Source organism: Hirundo rustica, chromosome 4 (assembly GCF_015227805.2).
Source record: "Hirundo rustica isolate bHirRus1 chromosome 4, bHirRus1.pri.v3, whole genome shotgun sequence".
NCBI classification, from domain to species: Eukaryota; Metazoa; Chordata; class Aves; order Passeriformes; family Hirundinidae; genus Hirundo; species Hirundo rustica.
The window spans coordinates 69,086,576-69,103,913 of NC_053453.1; the positions used below are offsets into that span (position 1 = coordinate 69,086,576).

At 41.7% G+C, this 17,338-nt stretch overlaps 1 protein-coding gene across 2 annotated transcripts in view; it reads right to left on the reverse strand.

Moving 5' to 3' along the window:
* FBLN1 (fibulin 1) overlaps nt 1–17,338 on the reverse strand; it is a 72,886-nt gene that overhangs the window by 37,826 nt on the left and 17,722 nt on the right. For both annotated transcript variants that reach the window (XM_040061929.2, XM_040061930.2), the window contains exons 3-6: nt 13,170–13,305; nt 5,897–6,068; nt 3,347–3,406; nt 1,543–1,644 (exon numbers count right to left, since the gene is read on the reverse strand). In XM_040061929.2, coding sequence (XP_039917863.1) covers nt 1,543–1,644; nt 3,347–3,406; nt 5,897–6,068; nt 13,170–13,305 — 470 coding nt within the window. The remainder of the gene's footprint in view (nt 1–1,542; nt 1,645–3,346; nt 3,407–5,896; nt 6,069–13,169; nt 13,306–17,338) is intronic.

A 17,338-nucleotide genomic window follows, 5' to 3' on the forward strand; every position in this document is an offset into this window, starting at 1 on the left:
AAGAAGCATGATGATGGGAAGAGACGAGGTCAAAAGCTAGCTATGGGCACACCTCCAACCAGGCATTCCTCTGAGCATCAGGATACAAAGGTGTGGATTCGGCCTCACACTCACATCCCACTAGAGCTGCTGCCATGGCGTGAGCCGGCAAAGACATTCGGGCCCTGTTGGTACCAGGATTTGCTGATTCACCGTACTTAACCGAGTGAGAGCAAAGAGTCAACCTCATCTGATTGAGTCTAGTAGTAGATGTGACTCTGGACATGTCTAAGGTTGTTAGAGCTAGGATGTGTAGACGTGGTCTGCTGGTGGAGTTGCAAGTGTCTGGTTTATGTTGGACTCAACGATCTTAAGTGTCTTTTTCAATCTCAGTGGTTTCATGGTTGGATTATAGTGACTACATGAACGAGGCAAACTTTCAGAAATCCTCGCCTTGCTCTGCATCCCACCAATATATGGTTAAGGACTCTCTGAACCAAATTGTGACTTTCTACTTTACAGCTACTGATAGACATTTCCTTTGTGGAATATTTTCATTTTAGCTTTGAATGCATAAGAAAATCTGACATCCATGTAAATTAAATGTAAAAGCTCTTCCTTTTTACATGTCCAACCAGGTTAGTGTTAATCTGATCAACCATCAATAGTTATTTTATAATCTTAATTTTGTATCTAAGCCACTTAAGGCTCCACTTCCAGTCACTGACAGAAAAAAAGCACTCTTCATCTGGATCACTTGTCATCCTTGAACAGCTATTCAGGATGGGCAAGGTGAACTGTGCCCTGGAAGTGCTCATATCCGTCAGCAACAGGGAGCCTGAGCTCACTAGCTGAGAACCAAATGTCACATTGCACATGCCTGAAGTCAAATGCAACATCTATCCCAGCCTGTTTCATTTGATGTCACAGATTAGAATATGCTGAGTTGGAAGGCAGACAGAGGGATTGAGTCCAACCCTTGTCCCTGCACAGACACCCCTCAATCCCACCCTGTGCATCCCTGAGAGCGTTGTCCAAACACTCCTGGAGCTCTGGCAGCCTTGCGGCTGTGACCATTCCCTGGGGAGCCTGTTCAGTGCCTGACTACACTCAGTGGCAGGGAGGGGGGAAGAACCAGTTCTTCTTCTGGGATTGACCATTCCCATGCCACTCATGGAATCCAGAACATTAATCCTTTCTGTCAGTTGTGTCCTTAACAAGCTAAAGAATCCTACTCTATTTATTTTGTCTGCCTTATCAATAACCACCCACTTTTACGAGAGAGAAAAGGTATTCTATTTTAGTTTTATTCACAGCAACAAATTCAAACTCTGCCTCTTCTCCATTCTAAATTCTCTACCTTTTCCACTGACCCTCCTTAACTTCATCGTCCTACAATTCTCATTTCAACACTCCATTCAAATCAACTTTTTATGACTTCACCTCTTTCCCCAGCTGGCATAAGCATATTCTGTTCTCTTCTCTCTGGGTATTTTTGCATCTATTCTTGCTCTTTTAAAACAAGAATGTTTATAATCTAAACAATGGCTTTATTTCTTTTACCTTCACAGGTGATACCATCTGGTTGAAGCTGATAGCCAACAAAGCAGGAGCAGACGTAACTGGATCCGGTGTCTCTGCACTGCTGAGAGCAGGGACCTCCACCTAATGGATATATTAAAAGGTCTCATGTAATTAAGAGGCTTTTCATAGCAACTGAAACAGACCATTAATTTACAGGATACTTGATTTATTTAGAAAAGAAGTTTCCTAAGTTGTATATTCACATATACAAATGAAAGATATGGCTAAGCACTGAAAGCTCTAAAAATTAATACAAGAAGGGTTATTCGACAAACAGAAAGAGAATACTACAGAGAATTTACCCCAAATTTGGTTCAAAACTTTTTCTGACCTTGTTAAAATAGAAATTAATGTTAAAAATGTTTCATATTTGAAAAGCAGAGAAAAGGCTATATACTTCCAACAACAAATATTTGTTATAAGGCTGCAGATGTTCTTAGTACTAACAGAACCCATGTCCTGTTTTTTAGAATGGCTGGGTAAGTATTAAACAAGAGGGGTGAAATAGGCACAATCCATGTGACCAATTGCAGCCATAATGCATTATAAATAATTTTTTAAGTACAACAATTTCTAATGAGGACAGGGACATTAATGCATCACTGAAAATTAGGTGGAACCATAGTTTTGTGGTTGAGATCAACAGCCTCTGCTCTCTGAATCTCTGCTAATACTGTGAACTCCATCCTGACACAGTAAAACCTGTAGTGGAAGTGTTAGAATAACAGAATTAATTTCCCCACTTAACATGAAGGTGCTCCAAAATTGCTGGAAGTTCCACTGCCTAGGAAATTTAAGTTTCCCCTGTTAAAGTTCAGAAAATTAAAAGTCCTTGTAAGTCTGTGGACAGAACCAACAATCGGCAATTAGCAATACCAGTCCATCTCCTGCAGGCAGCTGATTAACTAAGAAATACCACAATTGATTACATGAAGAAATAATGCTAGGAAAATATGTAACATATACTTCTATGTCATCTCTTGTAATTAGCAACTGGAGCCAAGGAAGAGAGGCACTGTTGACTCTGGTTGACTAATGACCTGGTAGATATTCCCATTCTCACCCGAGTGTAACAGATGTATAACATGGAGCACAGTAAATAATTTTTCAACTGGAATATAAGCCTATTAAATTGATTTTATCCTAAATACATTTCTGAGTTCTGAAATGCTGGCAGAAAACCATGAATCACTGCTGAGTTTAGGTTTATAGACATGTAAATCACACGTGACAAGCAATAAATCAGAATACTTAGCAGAGCAATATTCCAAATGCACATTTCCAAGGAGGCAGAGCAGCATGACTAATCAGGACAATAGTCATATGTCTTCCTTTTTTTCAAGTGATGCATCTCAAACAGAAACAAGTTTAATTTCATATTCAAACACCAAAAGAAGAATAAAGGATGCACATATTTAATACAGAATCACCACATTCTGAAGAATCCAAAGTACTCCACAGGTTCAAGGGTGACACTTCTGAGGTATTACCAACTAGAAGTTAAATAGAAGTTAAATGTCTTGTGTCAGCTTCAGTTGGATAAGATGGAATCCACTGTGAGAGACAATGCCTCCCCTGTATTTAGGAACTATACAGGCATCACGTTACTCCTTGGAAAGGCCCATTACTCCTTGGAAACGCTCTTCATCATGTTTTTGTTTTTTTTTTACCTATAACTATCCTAGGCAAAAAAGCTTTGGCTAATCTCTAGATCTAATTTGGCTTTACTTTATTGAAAGCAATCACAAAAGAGCTGGCTAGCAGGACCAGTCACCTGACTCACCTCTGCAGCCATCATGCAGATAAGGATCTTCTTGGTCTAGTTCCTCCTTTGAAATTTCAACTGAAAAGAAGAGAGATAGGCATTAGAGGAGAAAGCATTTTCTTCTCAAGGTAAAACACTGTGTGCTTGGGATGGAACTCACACCATGGTTTTGGACAAACTAGAACAAAATTAAAAAGCATTATTGACCTATTTTACAGTTATTTCTTACTTAAATTTGACATTCAAATGCTCATGGCCATGGGGCATTTTCCATCTGACTGATTCAATATGAAAGTCACACTGTAATCATAGATTACATCTGGATTGATATTTTCAAACGCAGGTTCTTAATGTCAGACTTTTAACCAGAGCTTAACCTCATTTTCATAAGGCATGTTGTTGAGGCGTGCTTGGCTTCCACTGACTTTATAGCAGCTTGGGGTACTCAGAGATTTAATGAAAATCAGATTAACTTCAGTTATTTATTTAGACTTCATTTCAAAAAGAACTCCACACCTAAGTTTCTGGGCACATACTCACAGCATTCTTTCAAATATATACATTGGAGAGTTTTGATCTGTGATACTCCTGCCACATGTATGTATCCCAAGAATCCTCTCCACATGAGGACATACAAGGGCCAAACACATCCTGAACCCACTGGTCCCCCAAAGAACCAGCTAATGGACTTTCTCCAATCCCATCACTTTGAACACAAGGACAAAGGTAGGTGGGTAATGTGCAAAAACATCCCAAAATACTCTGCTTGTTGCCTAGGAAACTTAGGCTTGTTTCAGTGACTGTCCATGAGCCCATTCCACCAGCAGCCATTTACAAGCAAGTGAAGCACAGAGGATATGAAAGCAATGTTTGTGTGATAGCGTGAGGCTGGGTTGGTTCACTGAATCCTCAAGCCATAGGGCCACATTTCAATTATGCAGAGCTGATGAAATCAGTTTGCCCAAGTCTGGCTGGATTTTGTACAGGCCTCTGGCGACACAACACCAGAGATCACAAAATTGATTAGTTTGGAAAAGACCTCCAAGACCATCAAGTCCAACCCATGGACAGCACTTTATGTGACTCGGAGAGCCAGCTTGCCTTACCCCTGCAGCAGAATGCCCTTCAGGCACTGCTAGGACACAACAAACACAAGGTTCTAGTCAAAAAATCTGCCTTGCAAAATGGAGCCTCATCCCCTCTTCACAATGAACCAAAATCTATTTGTGTTGTTTGCTCTGCCTTTCTACAAGCATTTTTTATAGTCACTAGGGTTATTCACTGTATGTTCAAATGTCTGCTTGTTTCTTAGTTGAATGATGAGAACATCATCCTGCCCTGCTCGTGGACACAGCCCCAGCTTTGCAATGCACAGTGGCTCTTATGTGTGCCACAATAACCATGCTAATGATTGCTCTGTGTGTCACCTGCCCACAAAGGCAAGCAGGGAAATACTCTACGCAGTTCTCACAGATGATATACTTCTCATGCCATACAGGTACATTGAGTACGCAAATTTCTGTTATTAGCAGAGATGTCTGAGTACAAGGGATCTGCTAGTGCAGTCATCTCAGCCAGTGCAAATGGACAGGGGCAGTTCCCTTCCTGAGAAAACAGCACACAGAGAGAAACATCCCCAAAGAGCATTTCCAGCTGTTACCTGATAAGGGAGACACTGAGACAAGCCAGGCTTGAAAGACCTGGAATAAGTCTGATAACAGGCTGGCTCAAGCAGACCAGTGCAAGCTTTTGTGATGGGGCTTGAGTTTAAATGATTGATTAGGATGACGTTCCCCCAAAATCTGTTGCTTGTGATTTGCCAGCCAGATGAAATGTTTGCAGTGCTTGGTGGCCCATGAGGGGGCAATACCACACAGCATGACTTGTCTGCAGTTTCAGGCCTGTCTGCTAAGTGAAAAAGGGGGAAAAAAACCCAAACAAATGAAGGTCTGCAAGGATCAGGCTGTACAGATTCATCCTGTTCAGCTATGTGGACTAGGTATGGAGAAGGGTGTCAGGGGCTGTTGCCATCTAGGTATCCCTTTTTTGGTTTTGGTACTATTAAAAGAAACAGGTTCCACACTTCCTGGAGATCTTCAGTTGTCCCAGACAGTCCAGGCATTTCAAATACCCCTGGTTCGTGGGCATTTGCCTTTCGCATATTTGCATTCTGCTGAGCTGGCAAAGGCCCTCTAGCTTTTCAACACAATTCAAAGAATTGTTTGTTGATTTTCATTTTAATTAAGCATTTATCATTGGGCAAAATTCCATTAAAATTAATAGCTTATATTCAGCTTCCAAGATAAGATCATTAGGTGTGAAAATAAGCTCTCGTACATTTAAGTTCTGACACCAGAAACTAAGTGACCTCTTTCTGCCTCTTATTTTCAACAACAGCCTTTCAGCTATCACTAGCCAAAAAAAAATGACCTTCGAAACATGCATCATTAAATGACTCAGATGAGATGTCAAATTAGAAGAATTCCAACAGAAATAATTTAAAGTGAAATCACTCCTTGCACCCTGTATCATTTTGTGTCTCACTCTTTTAAGTATGCAATAAAATACCTGGGTCTTTTTTAGGAGCATAATCACTGATGGACAGATCAATGCCTTCTTCACCTTTCCCACAGCAAGTTCTGAAGACAATTCCACACTGATATCCTATCTTCGGGTTGGGTTCACAACTCTGTCCTTGAACTTGGGCAGCCTTTCCCAGCAAACAACAGTAACAGCATGTCTGTTAAAAAGAAAATGAAAATATTAACCAAGTCAAAGCAACATGAGCTTTGACAATGACATCAGTAGTTATCTCACCTTGGCACTGAGAGAAAATTTTATGCAAATTTTTTAAGAACTCCTGGTATACTTGGGCTTGAATTTCTTAACCTGCTGTGGAGTTCGATGAGTTCTGCATCTGGCTAAGCACAGAATGTGGGTCCAGTTCTCAGAAACACTGTGTGTGTTGTGAAGGTGCGTGCAAGCTGATATGGAGGACCACGACACTCCCCACATGTATATGGGATTTCATTACTCTCTGCCTGCACAGCCTGGATCCAACCACCAGCCAAAAGTCAGAATTCTTCACACCCCTGCTTCCCCTTTGTGTCCAGTTTAATTAAAATGGGATACATTCAGTGAAGTGCAGGGTTCAATTTGACTGGAGCTGCTTGCTCCATTTCCTCCTTGAATGAGCAAACATGGCTCATCCAAGGTTTGTGTTAGTGGTCATAAAGAGGAGCTATTTTGCTCTGAAAAGCATGCTCAGACATTATTTAAAAGCATCACTGTCCTGAAATGACTTCCATGAGTAACACATGATCCACCACTTCAAGGCCTGCTGAACTGCAGCCCTGGAATACACCACAGAAGCAAGGACAGGACGAGTTAATCCCATTGAAGCTTCCTTTATTTTAAACTGAGAAGATGCTGCTGATTTATTCAGTTTTCTGCCTTGCTGTCAGAAAGCACCACAAGTGTTTGGTTCTCTGGAACTGGTGTCTGCCAGTTGCTACTGTCACATGAAAGAAGATTTAATGTTTTTTTTATTAGTTTTGTTAGTCTTTCAGACTCTATTTGCTTGAAGAAAATTTCCTGCACCATTAAACAGAACAGATAGAATATAAAATAACTTTCAACTAGATTTCTATATTTTGGTGCTTTAAACACCACACCTGCTGAAAAGAAGGCAACTATGAAATGCTTTTCGTCACTTTGAGATGTCTATCCCTGCCTATAGTCTAAGTTTTCCCTTGTAAGGAATTACGTGTTTCTCTCCCTGTCTTGAACTGAAAGGCACTTTTAAAACTTAGAGCAGCATGAAGGCAAGATAGTAACAGCATCCTGAATTATATAAGTATTCCATTTTGTATGGTAGCATTAAATACACAACAGAAAGTTTTCTGTGCTGCAGACTGCTGTAAGGGCTGGAACACCTCTCTCGTGGCCTCCTCTCCTGGGGTGTTGTTTTCATGACCTCCCAATCTCTAGGATACGTTTCTCCTTATTTACTCTTGTTTGGCGAGATGGTTCTTACTACCCACTTTTTTTACTAGTTTCTCCAACTACTTCCATCTAGTGGCAGATGCTCCAGTTTCGTCCTATTGTGTCTGGGATAATTCCATCTTTTCTGGCTTTTTTTGGATGACTTTAGAAATAAACACTTGATGATTGCAACATTTCTCAATATTTATTCTAACATACCAAGCAATTCGCTGAGGCATCTTTCTCAAAGTTCTTAAATGTGATGATATTTCCCAACCATAAATTAGAAGACAAACAGTGAAAGTGAGCTAAAGATTCATTACTTGACTTAAACCTGCATATTTTTGATAATCAGATCTTATTTAAGTTATTGAACAGGCTGATGCCTTGATAAATTTTGACATTATGTAATTCTGGTATCCTCACTGGCTTCTGCTGGAAGACTCTCTACTTCTCTGTCTTGTCCCAAGATGTTCATATTGGGAGTTACAGAATTTCTCTTGATTTTATTTTAAGAGTGACCATTAATTTTGCCTTTTTGAAGTGTTGAATTGCCTTATGTTCCTTATTTCTTTCAGGTTGAGCCACCAATTGAAAAACCTCTGTCTCCAGCTCATGTGAAACTTCAAGTACAGAACATGATAAATTTTGCAATATCTGTAAGACACTTTATCTTCAACTGACATGATTGTGTGCCCTGAACCATTTGTTCCAACCTGTATTATTCTAAGTGTGCACGATGCATCTTGATTTAACATCTTGATAATGAGAAAAATTTATGTTTCTATACCTCAGCCAAAATGATCCAGAGATGGAAACTGTCAAGTGTTTTCTTAACTGGTGTGTTGGTTTTACACTGCCTGGGTTTTGGTAGTGGGGGCCACAGAGGTGTGGTGGCAATCCCTGACAGCTCTGAAGATGGACACGCTGCTGGCCAAGGCTGAGCCAGTGAGAGATGATGTCAACACCTCTGTGATAACAGATTTAAAAATAAAATCAAAACAAAGATAGTGGGGCAGTCTTAATTCTGAATAGAGGAGATGAGAACATGTGGGGGAAATACAACATGGAGACACCAAGATCAGTGTAGAACAAGGGGCAGGAGGTGCTCCAGGTGCTAGAGCTGAGATTCCTCTGCAGCCGTGGTGAGACCGTGGTGAAGCAGCTGAGACCCTGCAGCCTGTGGGGATCCACAGGGATGCAGGGATCCACCCACAGCCTCTGGGGATCCTTGGGAATGCAGAGATCCACCCACAGCCCGTGGGGATCCATGGGGATGCAGAGATCCACCCACAGCCCATGGGGATCCACAGGGATGCAGAGATCCACCCACAGCCCGTGGGGATCCACAGGGGATGCAGAGATCCACCCACAGCCCATGGGGATCCATGGGGATGCAGAGATCCACCCACAGCCCCTGGGGATCCATGGGGATGCAGAGATCCACCCACAGCCCAGGGGGATCCACAGGGATGCAGGGATCCACCCACAGCCCAGGGGGATCCACAGGGATGCAGAGATCCACCCACAGCCCCTGGGGATCCATGGGGATGCAGGGATCCACCCACAGCCCGTGGGGAAGGTGCCCATGCTGGAGCAGGTGGATGCCTGGAGGAGGCTGTGATCCAGTGGGAGACCCTGTGGAGAGAGGGTTCCTGCTTCCAGGCTGGAGCAGCCTGTCCTTGGGGGGCTGCACCCCGTGGAACAGTGACCCACACTGCAGCAGGTTTGGGAGGACTGCTGCTGGTGAGAGTGGAACCACGCTGGAGAAGTTCACAGGGAACTGTCTCCTGTGGGAAGGGACCCCATGGTCTCACAGGGGAAGGACTCCTCTTCCTGAGCAGAGGAAGAAGAACTCGGGTGGCAAACTAACCAAAAATCCCCATGTCCTGAATCCTTGTGCTGTCTGTGAAAAGAAGGGAGGGGTTGAGGGGAAAAAAAAGGTGTTTTTAAGGGCTTATTTTACTTCTCATTATCCTCCTCTGGTTTTATTAGTAATAAACTTGTTTTGTACCTTTAAGCCAAGCCTGTTTTTCCCTTGGAGTGTTTTTCTCCCCATCCTTTTCTCAACTCATGAACCCTTCATTAAATTTTTCTCTCCTCTTCCCAGCTGTAGCATGGGAGGATGAGTGAGCCACTTTGGTGGGTGCCTGGTATTTGGACGGTGTCAAACCATGACAACTGGTGTTTATTATAACTGAGTTTTCCTACTGACCATCACAGCTTCTACACTGGCAATCTCAAAAGCCAACATTTCAAGACTGACTCACAAAAGAAGACAGAGAGACTGATGAAGAGCACACTCAGGACTCTAGAGCTGGACACGCCTCCACGTATTTCACCTGTGAACTTGGAAAGTCACCTTTACTTTCAGTTCTCCCACTGTAGAAAGGCAACAGCACAGCACTGATAGGGAGACTTTGACTCACGTTCATGGTGCACTCTGGAATTCCAAGACACAATGTAGCATAAAACTACCATAAGCATGATTCTGGCATAATTAATCACAACGTTTCCTTTTTCACACCAATTTTCCTGGCTGTTGGCCTGTTCTGAAAGCCTTTGATCCTTTAGTCAGGAGTAAAGTCTAACCTTCATATTAGTTCAGTTCTTGAGGTGTTTGCAGCCATTTTCCAAAGGCTGCCAGCAGCCTGGAAGCAAGCTGTGATGACCATTTACTTATTTGCTGGAACCATCAGTGCTTTAATGGATGGTACAACCTAACAATCAAGTTGTTATTATACCCTTTCACTGCCTGTAAGCCTCTGCTTCTTAAGTCACTCCAATAATAATAAAATCAAACATTTCTCCCCTGGTATTGGCAAAATCCCATACAGCTTCAAAGCCATGCCTTGCTAATGTTTGAATAGACAGCAGACAGCTGTGTCCTACCTGAAGTCCCAGGATCCCTTGACTGCCTTCTCAAACAAAGAAATAAAGGAGTAAAATTACATGTGAGAAATTGGAAGATTTATTTTTGGTGTGATTAGGAAGCACCTGAAGTTCCTTAGAAGAAAGGTTGACAATAGTTTTACAATTGTTCTTATTATTTATGTTTGGATTTAAGTCATCAGTTTTGGTGTGAATCCTGTAGTAACACTGCTTTTGGTATCTGTCCACAAGAGGTCTCTCCCTTGCTGAAATTCATTAGATGCTAACCAAAAACACACTTATAACTCAGAGGAATTTTCCAGAATTTTAAAGAGCTGAACAGAAAAATATTTTCAACAGTCCAAAGCAATAAAAATTTTGTGCGCACCTATTACAAACAACCAAAGTATTCAAGACAAAACTTTTGAGATAAGGACATATCTCAACCTTTGAAAAGTACCTACGACAAATTTTGGGGAAAATGTCCAAGTACCTTGAAGGTGGTCAAATTTCTAGAAGCTGCACTCCTTTCTGTAGGGCTGTTGTGGTACTAACTTCCAGAAAATTATTTCTACATCTCGTGTACCAGCATCATGTCTAGAAATTGATTGTTTTCTTTTGATTAAGATTTTAAAGATTAATCATTCATTTTACTGTTTTTTGGGTTTTTTTGGGGTTTTTTTTTTTTTCCCCCAAGGCTAGAAAAACTATGCTTCCAAACAACCAGAGGACAAAATTCTGGCCATCATTTCCTATGTCTATTGCCTTTATGTGTAAAATCTAAGGCAAATGTTTTCAAAATATGGGTTTTTTTAATCTTATTTCCAATTCCAAGTTTTGGATTCAAAGGGAAAATTAGCTGCCTCATTTTCTGCAAAGGGCTGCAATTAATCCTATTAATTGAATTACTAATTCATTCTTTCTGCTTTCTTGAAGGAGACAAAGAAGATCTGTAAGACATGACCTAAGCTAAAAAAAATGGACCCACTTAGACAAAATGAGATGCAAGTTTGTTTACCACAGCAAGGCACAACTTGCAGACCTTTTATGTCTCAAAGTGATCAAATTCAAAATGTAGTGAACAAAAGAAATTATGAACTGTTTACTGATATTAGATCATAAGTCACCTATGTCCACTATGGATCAGAATTTATCTTCAAAGATTCTCCGACCTCAGTGAAGTTGTTAAGTGCAGGATGTTCCCGATAGGGAGTGGAAGGGCAGAACGTGACTCACAAAGATTAATTAACTCACACTATGTTTATACCAGTAAATTAAACAGGGACAGAATGTGAGCTCAGGGCATTTCCCCACAATCACCTATAATGTTTAAATATCAGCAAGCCCTAATGGCAACTAGCACTCCATCAGACGAGGCTGAAGCGTGTTCTGAGGCCAGCACAGCCCTCCTGCACTGTGTGGAAGGACAGCAGCTACGTGACAGCTGTGCTGAGCCATTTCTTCTCAGGGCCAGAGATCAAGGCCCAGTCCAATTTGTTTAATAATAAAACCACCACTATCAAAATCTGTCATCTTTAAAGAAGCCTGGCCATTTACAAAAACACAATTAAGTCTTCTTCCTCATGGTGACAAGCCTACATAGGGAAACTTCAGGCAATTGGTGGGTAATTGGGCTTCCTTGAACAGCTGCATTCTGGTTTAGAGTTGTCCCATGGCATGTGGTTAAAACAGCACTCCTGATAAAATCCTGTCTTTAGTAACAAGCACTTGGATCTGCTGAGTCCTCACCACCAGTCCTTGCTCATCTGCTCAGAGCCCTTCAAAATATTGACACAGAGGGTAAGATATTATTTTGTGCCACATTCAGACTGAGGAGGACGTGCTTCCCAGCAGTAAAGGCTGCACAGGAATTCCGGTGCCAAGACCAGGGCATTCCCTGGACATCATCAACAGGTGATTCATGGTCCCTCTGGGAGGCACAGTCCACCGTGGGACAAGGTAATACCACACGTGCGGACAGACTCAGGAGAACCCAACACCATCAGCTTCATTATCATGTGTTTACTTTCTTCTGCTCTCATTGAGAACCTGGATTACTTCCCAGCCCTGGAATCAGTGGCATCCCACTGACAGGAGCAGATCAAGCCAGCATTTTATAGAATTATGAAACTTTTCAGTCAGACACTGTCTACCATCCTCTATATAGTAGGTTTTTTTTTAATTTTAACTGAATGAACTATTCAGCATCTTGAAGCAGTGGGAAGAACTAAAATCACTTCATCTGTTCTCATCAACATGGAAAGAAATCCATAACAGGACCAAAGCTGTTGATGACTAAGGTCATGACCTTACTGGTGGAACTTTCTTCCAAAAATACTCTGAAGAAAGGTATGACTATGCTCCCTTCCAGGCAGTGAGAGACAAAGACAGTAATAAAGGTGGAGGGCAAGGCACAAATTAATTGCAGATGCCAACAACAGGTATTTTTATTCTGCTATCAAATGCTGGTACCACAGGCCTACAGATCTCTCCATCTACTTGTAAATCAAAGTCATGTTAACTTAGAACACTTACACAAGCTGGAATTATAAGTACCCTGAGAGGATTAACTTCAGTCCTACCCCTTTGGACCACCAATATTGAAAACCAGTGAGTCTGACCTTAGGCCATGATGCTTTGGTGAAAGCTGAAGTCTGAAATGTGTCTGAGCTTCTCATCCATCTGTCACTACGGCATTGATGTCCTCTTTTCATGCAAAAGTAGTTTCCTGGCCAATTACTCATTCAAGATTTTCCACCCTTTTGCATTCTCCCCTGTGCCTCAGCTAAAATGCAAAGTGACAGTCTGCTTTGCTTGAGCAGGGCTCCATTTCTCAAGGAGAAGGACAAAGCGAACGACCTTAACAGAGACACAAGGTGCAGGCAAGAAAAACCTGTTCATGTGCAGCAAACCAAGTCTAATGACCTTCAGGGTCAACCCTAAATAACCTCAGTTCCACTTCTTAGAGACGAACAGGATGTCTCACCTTGAAGTATTCGGCTTCACAGGTGGAATTTTTGGCAATGTGCGAGTCACACTCCTCGCGCACGTTGGCAAATTCAACCCCATCGGAGCAGGACTGCTTCTCCAGCTGGCTGCGGCAGCACTGCACCTGGGTCATGCTGCCAGCAGCATGGGAGAAAGGGGAGAACAATGTCACACATGGGTCAAGAACAGATGATGCAAGATTCGAAAATGAGTACTCGTACCAGTTATGAGGAAAGGGGTTTCTGTGGGAACACTGTTGCACATAAAGATACTCTCTGGGAGGAGGCAGATTGTCTGTGTGACGCATTTAATACATTTCATTGCTGATCTACATTGCAGTCTGTCCTGACAACGTTTTTAAACCAATGGGTAACTTCAACCACACCTGCCTCAAGGCTCAGGGCTGCATTCTGGCGTTTTGTGACAGCTAGTGGATGGGGAGTGTGATGGAAGGGAGAAGTCAGGCCCTGGATCTTGTGAGAGCCTGAAATCCCAGTCTACCCTCACACCTGCTGCCCCAAATCAACAGATATGGCATGTGGAAGGAAGATCAGAGCATTGCTCTGTGGGACACCTGGAGATAATGGAGAGAAATGAAGATACCAAGGGAAATGACAGGGGGAAATGACAAGGGGAAAAGAAAGACAAGGGAAAGAAAAGTAGTACAGGGCAGGGAGATGCGGAGAGGAGACAGGAAAAAATTGTGCAGGAAACTTAGTTTTGTTACACTCATCATTAAATCATTCTATTTTATCTCAACGACAGTGAAAAAGCTGGAAACTTGTTCCTGCAGAGGAAAAAACATCTGCATGAGGTTTTAAACTCCTCCAGTCCAGTTGCTACAGTCACGTGAATACAAAGCCCAGTGAAGACCTCTCCTCTCTCCACTCTGCTTTTATGTGTAACTCTGCTTTGCTCGGGAGTTTTGTGGGTAAAGCTCTTCCAGAACTACGTTCTGTTACAGACACTGGGAAACAGAGAAAAAATATCCTGTACTCCTAAAAAATCCTCTATTCCACGGCTGGAAATTTTGATATCAGGAAGAGGAGTGGGTTAGTGGAACTACTCAACTACAGGCTTCTACCACCATCACCTGAGATAAGTGGCTTACCATGCATCCCATGTGGAGGAGCTTTCCTGCTCTCCAGGAACCATAGGATGACCTTTCAGCTCCCAGAAAATGTGAGGGACTCCCTCAGCTCTAAGGCCAGGCAACTAAAAGCAGGGAGCATGTGGGTTCTGGGCTCAGATTATGCATCTCTGTGCATGTGGGTGAGGCCAGGATGTCAAGATGCATTCCTGAAGATTCCAATTACTATTTATTAGATTGTACATGGGTCACTTGCAACCCAAACCAAAACTCTAGAATTCTACAGTTCTGTGATTAGTAATGGTCTGACTGTAGTTTTCTCACTTGGACGAAAACAGCCATGATATTTCAATGCATAGGAACAAAAACCAGGACAATTTCATGAACAAATTATTCAAAAATAGATTCTAAAATCATAGTAAGAAGTTAAGCCCAGGACAGTAACTTTATTTGGCAGGGTATTTGACGTTTTTGATATCTGATTTAGTTCCAGTTTGGAAGAATATGTAGCTTTTTTGTTGCTGAAATTCCCTCTGAAGAAGAATTTCCATTCCCTGCCCAGCTCTGGGGTGGTCTGACTTTCAGGGCTTTGGAAGCCTCTAAGAACTGAACTCCAAGCCCAAAAGTGTGGGAGCTGAGACTTTCCAGCCTCTTTACCCCTCCAGATTCTCTTGAGGAGCAAGATATGTTAGCCACAGACAAGCAAACAAATAAACAACAGCAGTCTTTCAGTAGATCTGTTTGATTCCTGTTGTGGCTTTGTTTTTTCAAACACAAGCCAACTCTGTGAAACCTCTGAAAAACATGCAGTTTCAACCAAAACAAGAAAGTTTCTTAAAATGTTTCCCACAGCTGTATTCATAAGTCATGTGGTCCAACCCAACCGTAATAAGGAATTAAACATTAATTGGATACTAGATTAAAATACCATTTGTTCATTCTGAGAACAACAACAATAAAATCACACTTCATTGCCCAAATCCTACAGCCAAGTTGCACTGAATTTTTCTGAAAATAAGCAGGTATTCACAATATGGCAGCTACTGTATAACACTAAATATTGAACCTTTAGGAGCATGAGGGCTCATAACTGATATTCATTTAAGATATTTCAGATAAAATCATGTATTTCTGAAGAATGAATTTTATTCATGGCTCATTAGTGAACAAAAATCACCAAGACATTTAAACACCCCTTATTTGTTGATGCAGATGTTGATCTAAAAGCTACTTTACTACTAGATAATTTGATTATAAATCAAGTTAAGAAATCATGGGTTATATTCTCACTTTTACTTTCTGCTAAAATTTAAAAAATGTGGCTGATTTTCATGGAGTTAATTTCCAAATGAAAATCTATACATCCACAATATTTTCACATTTATTATTTTCCTATCCAGATGATGCACTCCTAAACCAGCACAAATTTCATAATCGCATATTTTTTATTTCACTTATTTTCATAAAAGCATTAACATTTAACTTTTTTTTCTGAAAACAATGTCTTTTTGATCTACTTTTATTACACTCTATCTCGCTCATTCGACTTCCTTCAAGCTATGTCAATGCTATTCATGTGTGTAGTGGAAGGTCTCATATAAAACATCAAAATTAAAAAGAATGATTTTGCAAAAACAAGCTAGGTCTTCCAGCCTTGGATTCTTCAGTCTGCATTCTTGCAACACTAATAAATAATATTATTCCTGATGTAATTCCAGAAAGGCTACACATTGCTAAAGGCATGCAAACGTGGAGATAGACTGTTTCTGGCATGGGAATTAAGTTCACTTGCTAAGAGCTCTGTGCAGGGGAAACTCTTCACTTAGGAAGGAAGAAGACTTACTGGACAGGTTGAGTTCCAAAATTAAATGGCAGCTCTTTCCAGCTGCCGTTGAGTTTAACCACACCACAAGAAAATGAATGAATGGGAAAAGACTCACTGTGATGACAGCCAGAGATATTACACATTAAAATTCTACACTTGTATTTATTGAGTCACAAAGAAACAGAGATAAATCCTGACATTTTCCAGAGAGATAATGCAATGAGATAAAATCGTGTGGGGGCAAGAAACCACAGTAAGAGATCACAGACATTGGGCCCAGAGCCTTGTTTCAGCTTAAATGCAATGGAGTAAGAGCAGCTAGAGGGATATTTGGAATTTGTGAACTTCACACAGGGTCTGGCTCACCTTGTGTAGGACAAAAAGGAAAGTATGTCTGTATTTGGAACCATGCCACACTCAGTAAGTGACACTGACGCAGCTGACAAGTCCCTCAGGAACCACAAGGGACTTTGGAAGAAGAATACTGCAAATATGCTGGAACTCAGAACTGTCACCTTGTTTCTGGGATGCGTGGCAGATATGAGAATGACAGGGCTGGAAACCAATTCTTTCTTTACTGTGGAAGACATTTTCCCTGTGAGGGTGGTGAGATAGTGGCACAGATTACCCAGAGAAGCTGTGGCTGCCCCATCCGTGGAAGTCTCCAAGGCCAAGCTGGGCAGGGCTTGGAGCAACCTGGGATAGTGGAAGGTGTCCCTGCCCATGGTAGGGGTTGGAACTGGATGAGCTCTAAGGCCCCTTCTAACCCAAACCGTTCTATGATTACTATGGATGTATTTTAAATGGTTGGGAAATGGCCAAGGGGATGCAATTCTAACTCAATAAAGCAGTTGGTTCCTCACACAAACAACAGACTCTAGCAGTAGGCTTTGTTTGAGGGTCTGAATCAGAGGCACCAGTAATTTATTACTATTTTAAACAGATGATTCAAAACCAGCGTGGAAATTCTTATAAAGCATATTGGGGAAAGGACTCACATCCATTCTCTTCTGTGTTGCAGTCTTTGCACAGTAACTGCAAAAAATCCCTTTTATTTCAGGAACTTTATCAAACCTGCTCACTTCAGTATGTGTTTTCCCCTTATTTCAGCTGCTAAACATGCAAACTGAAGCTGAAATACGCAGGGCAAACAACTCCCCCTGGCATCAAGTGTTACGGCTTTCTATCCCCCCTACTTTTCTAGAGCACTCAAGTCAGATGGTCAACACTACACTGCACTGGATGGTCAGGG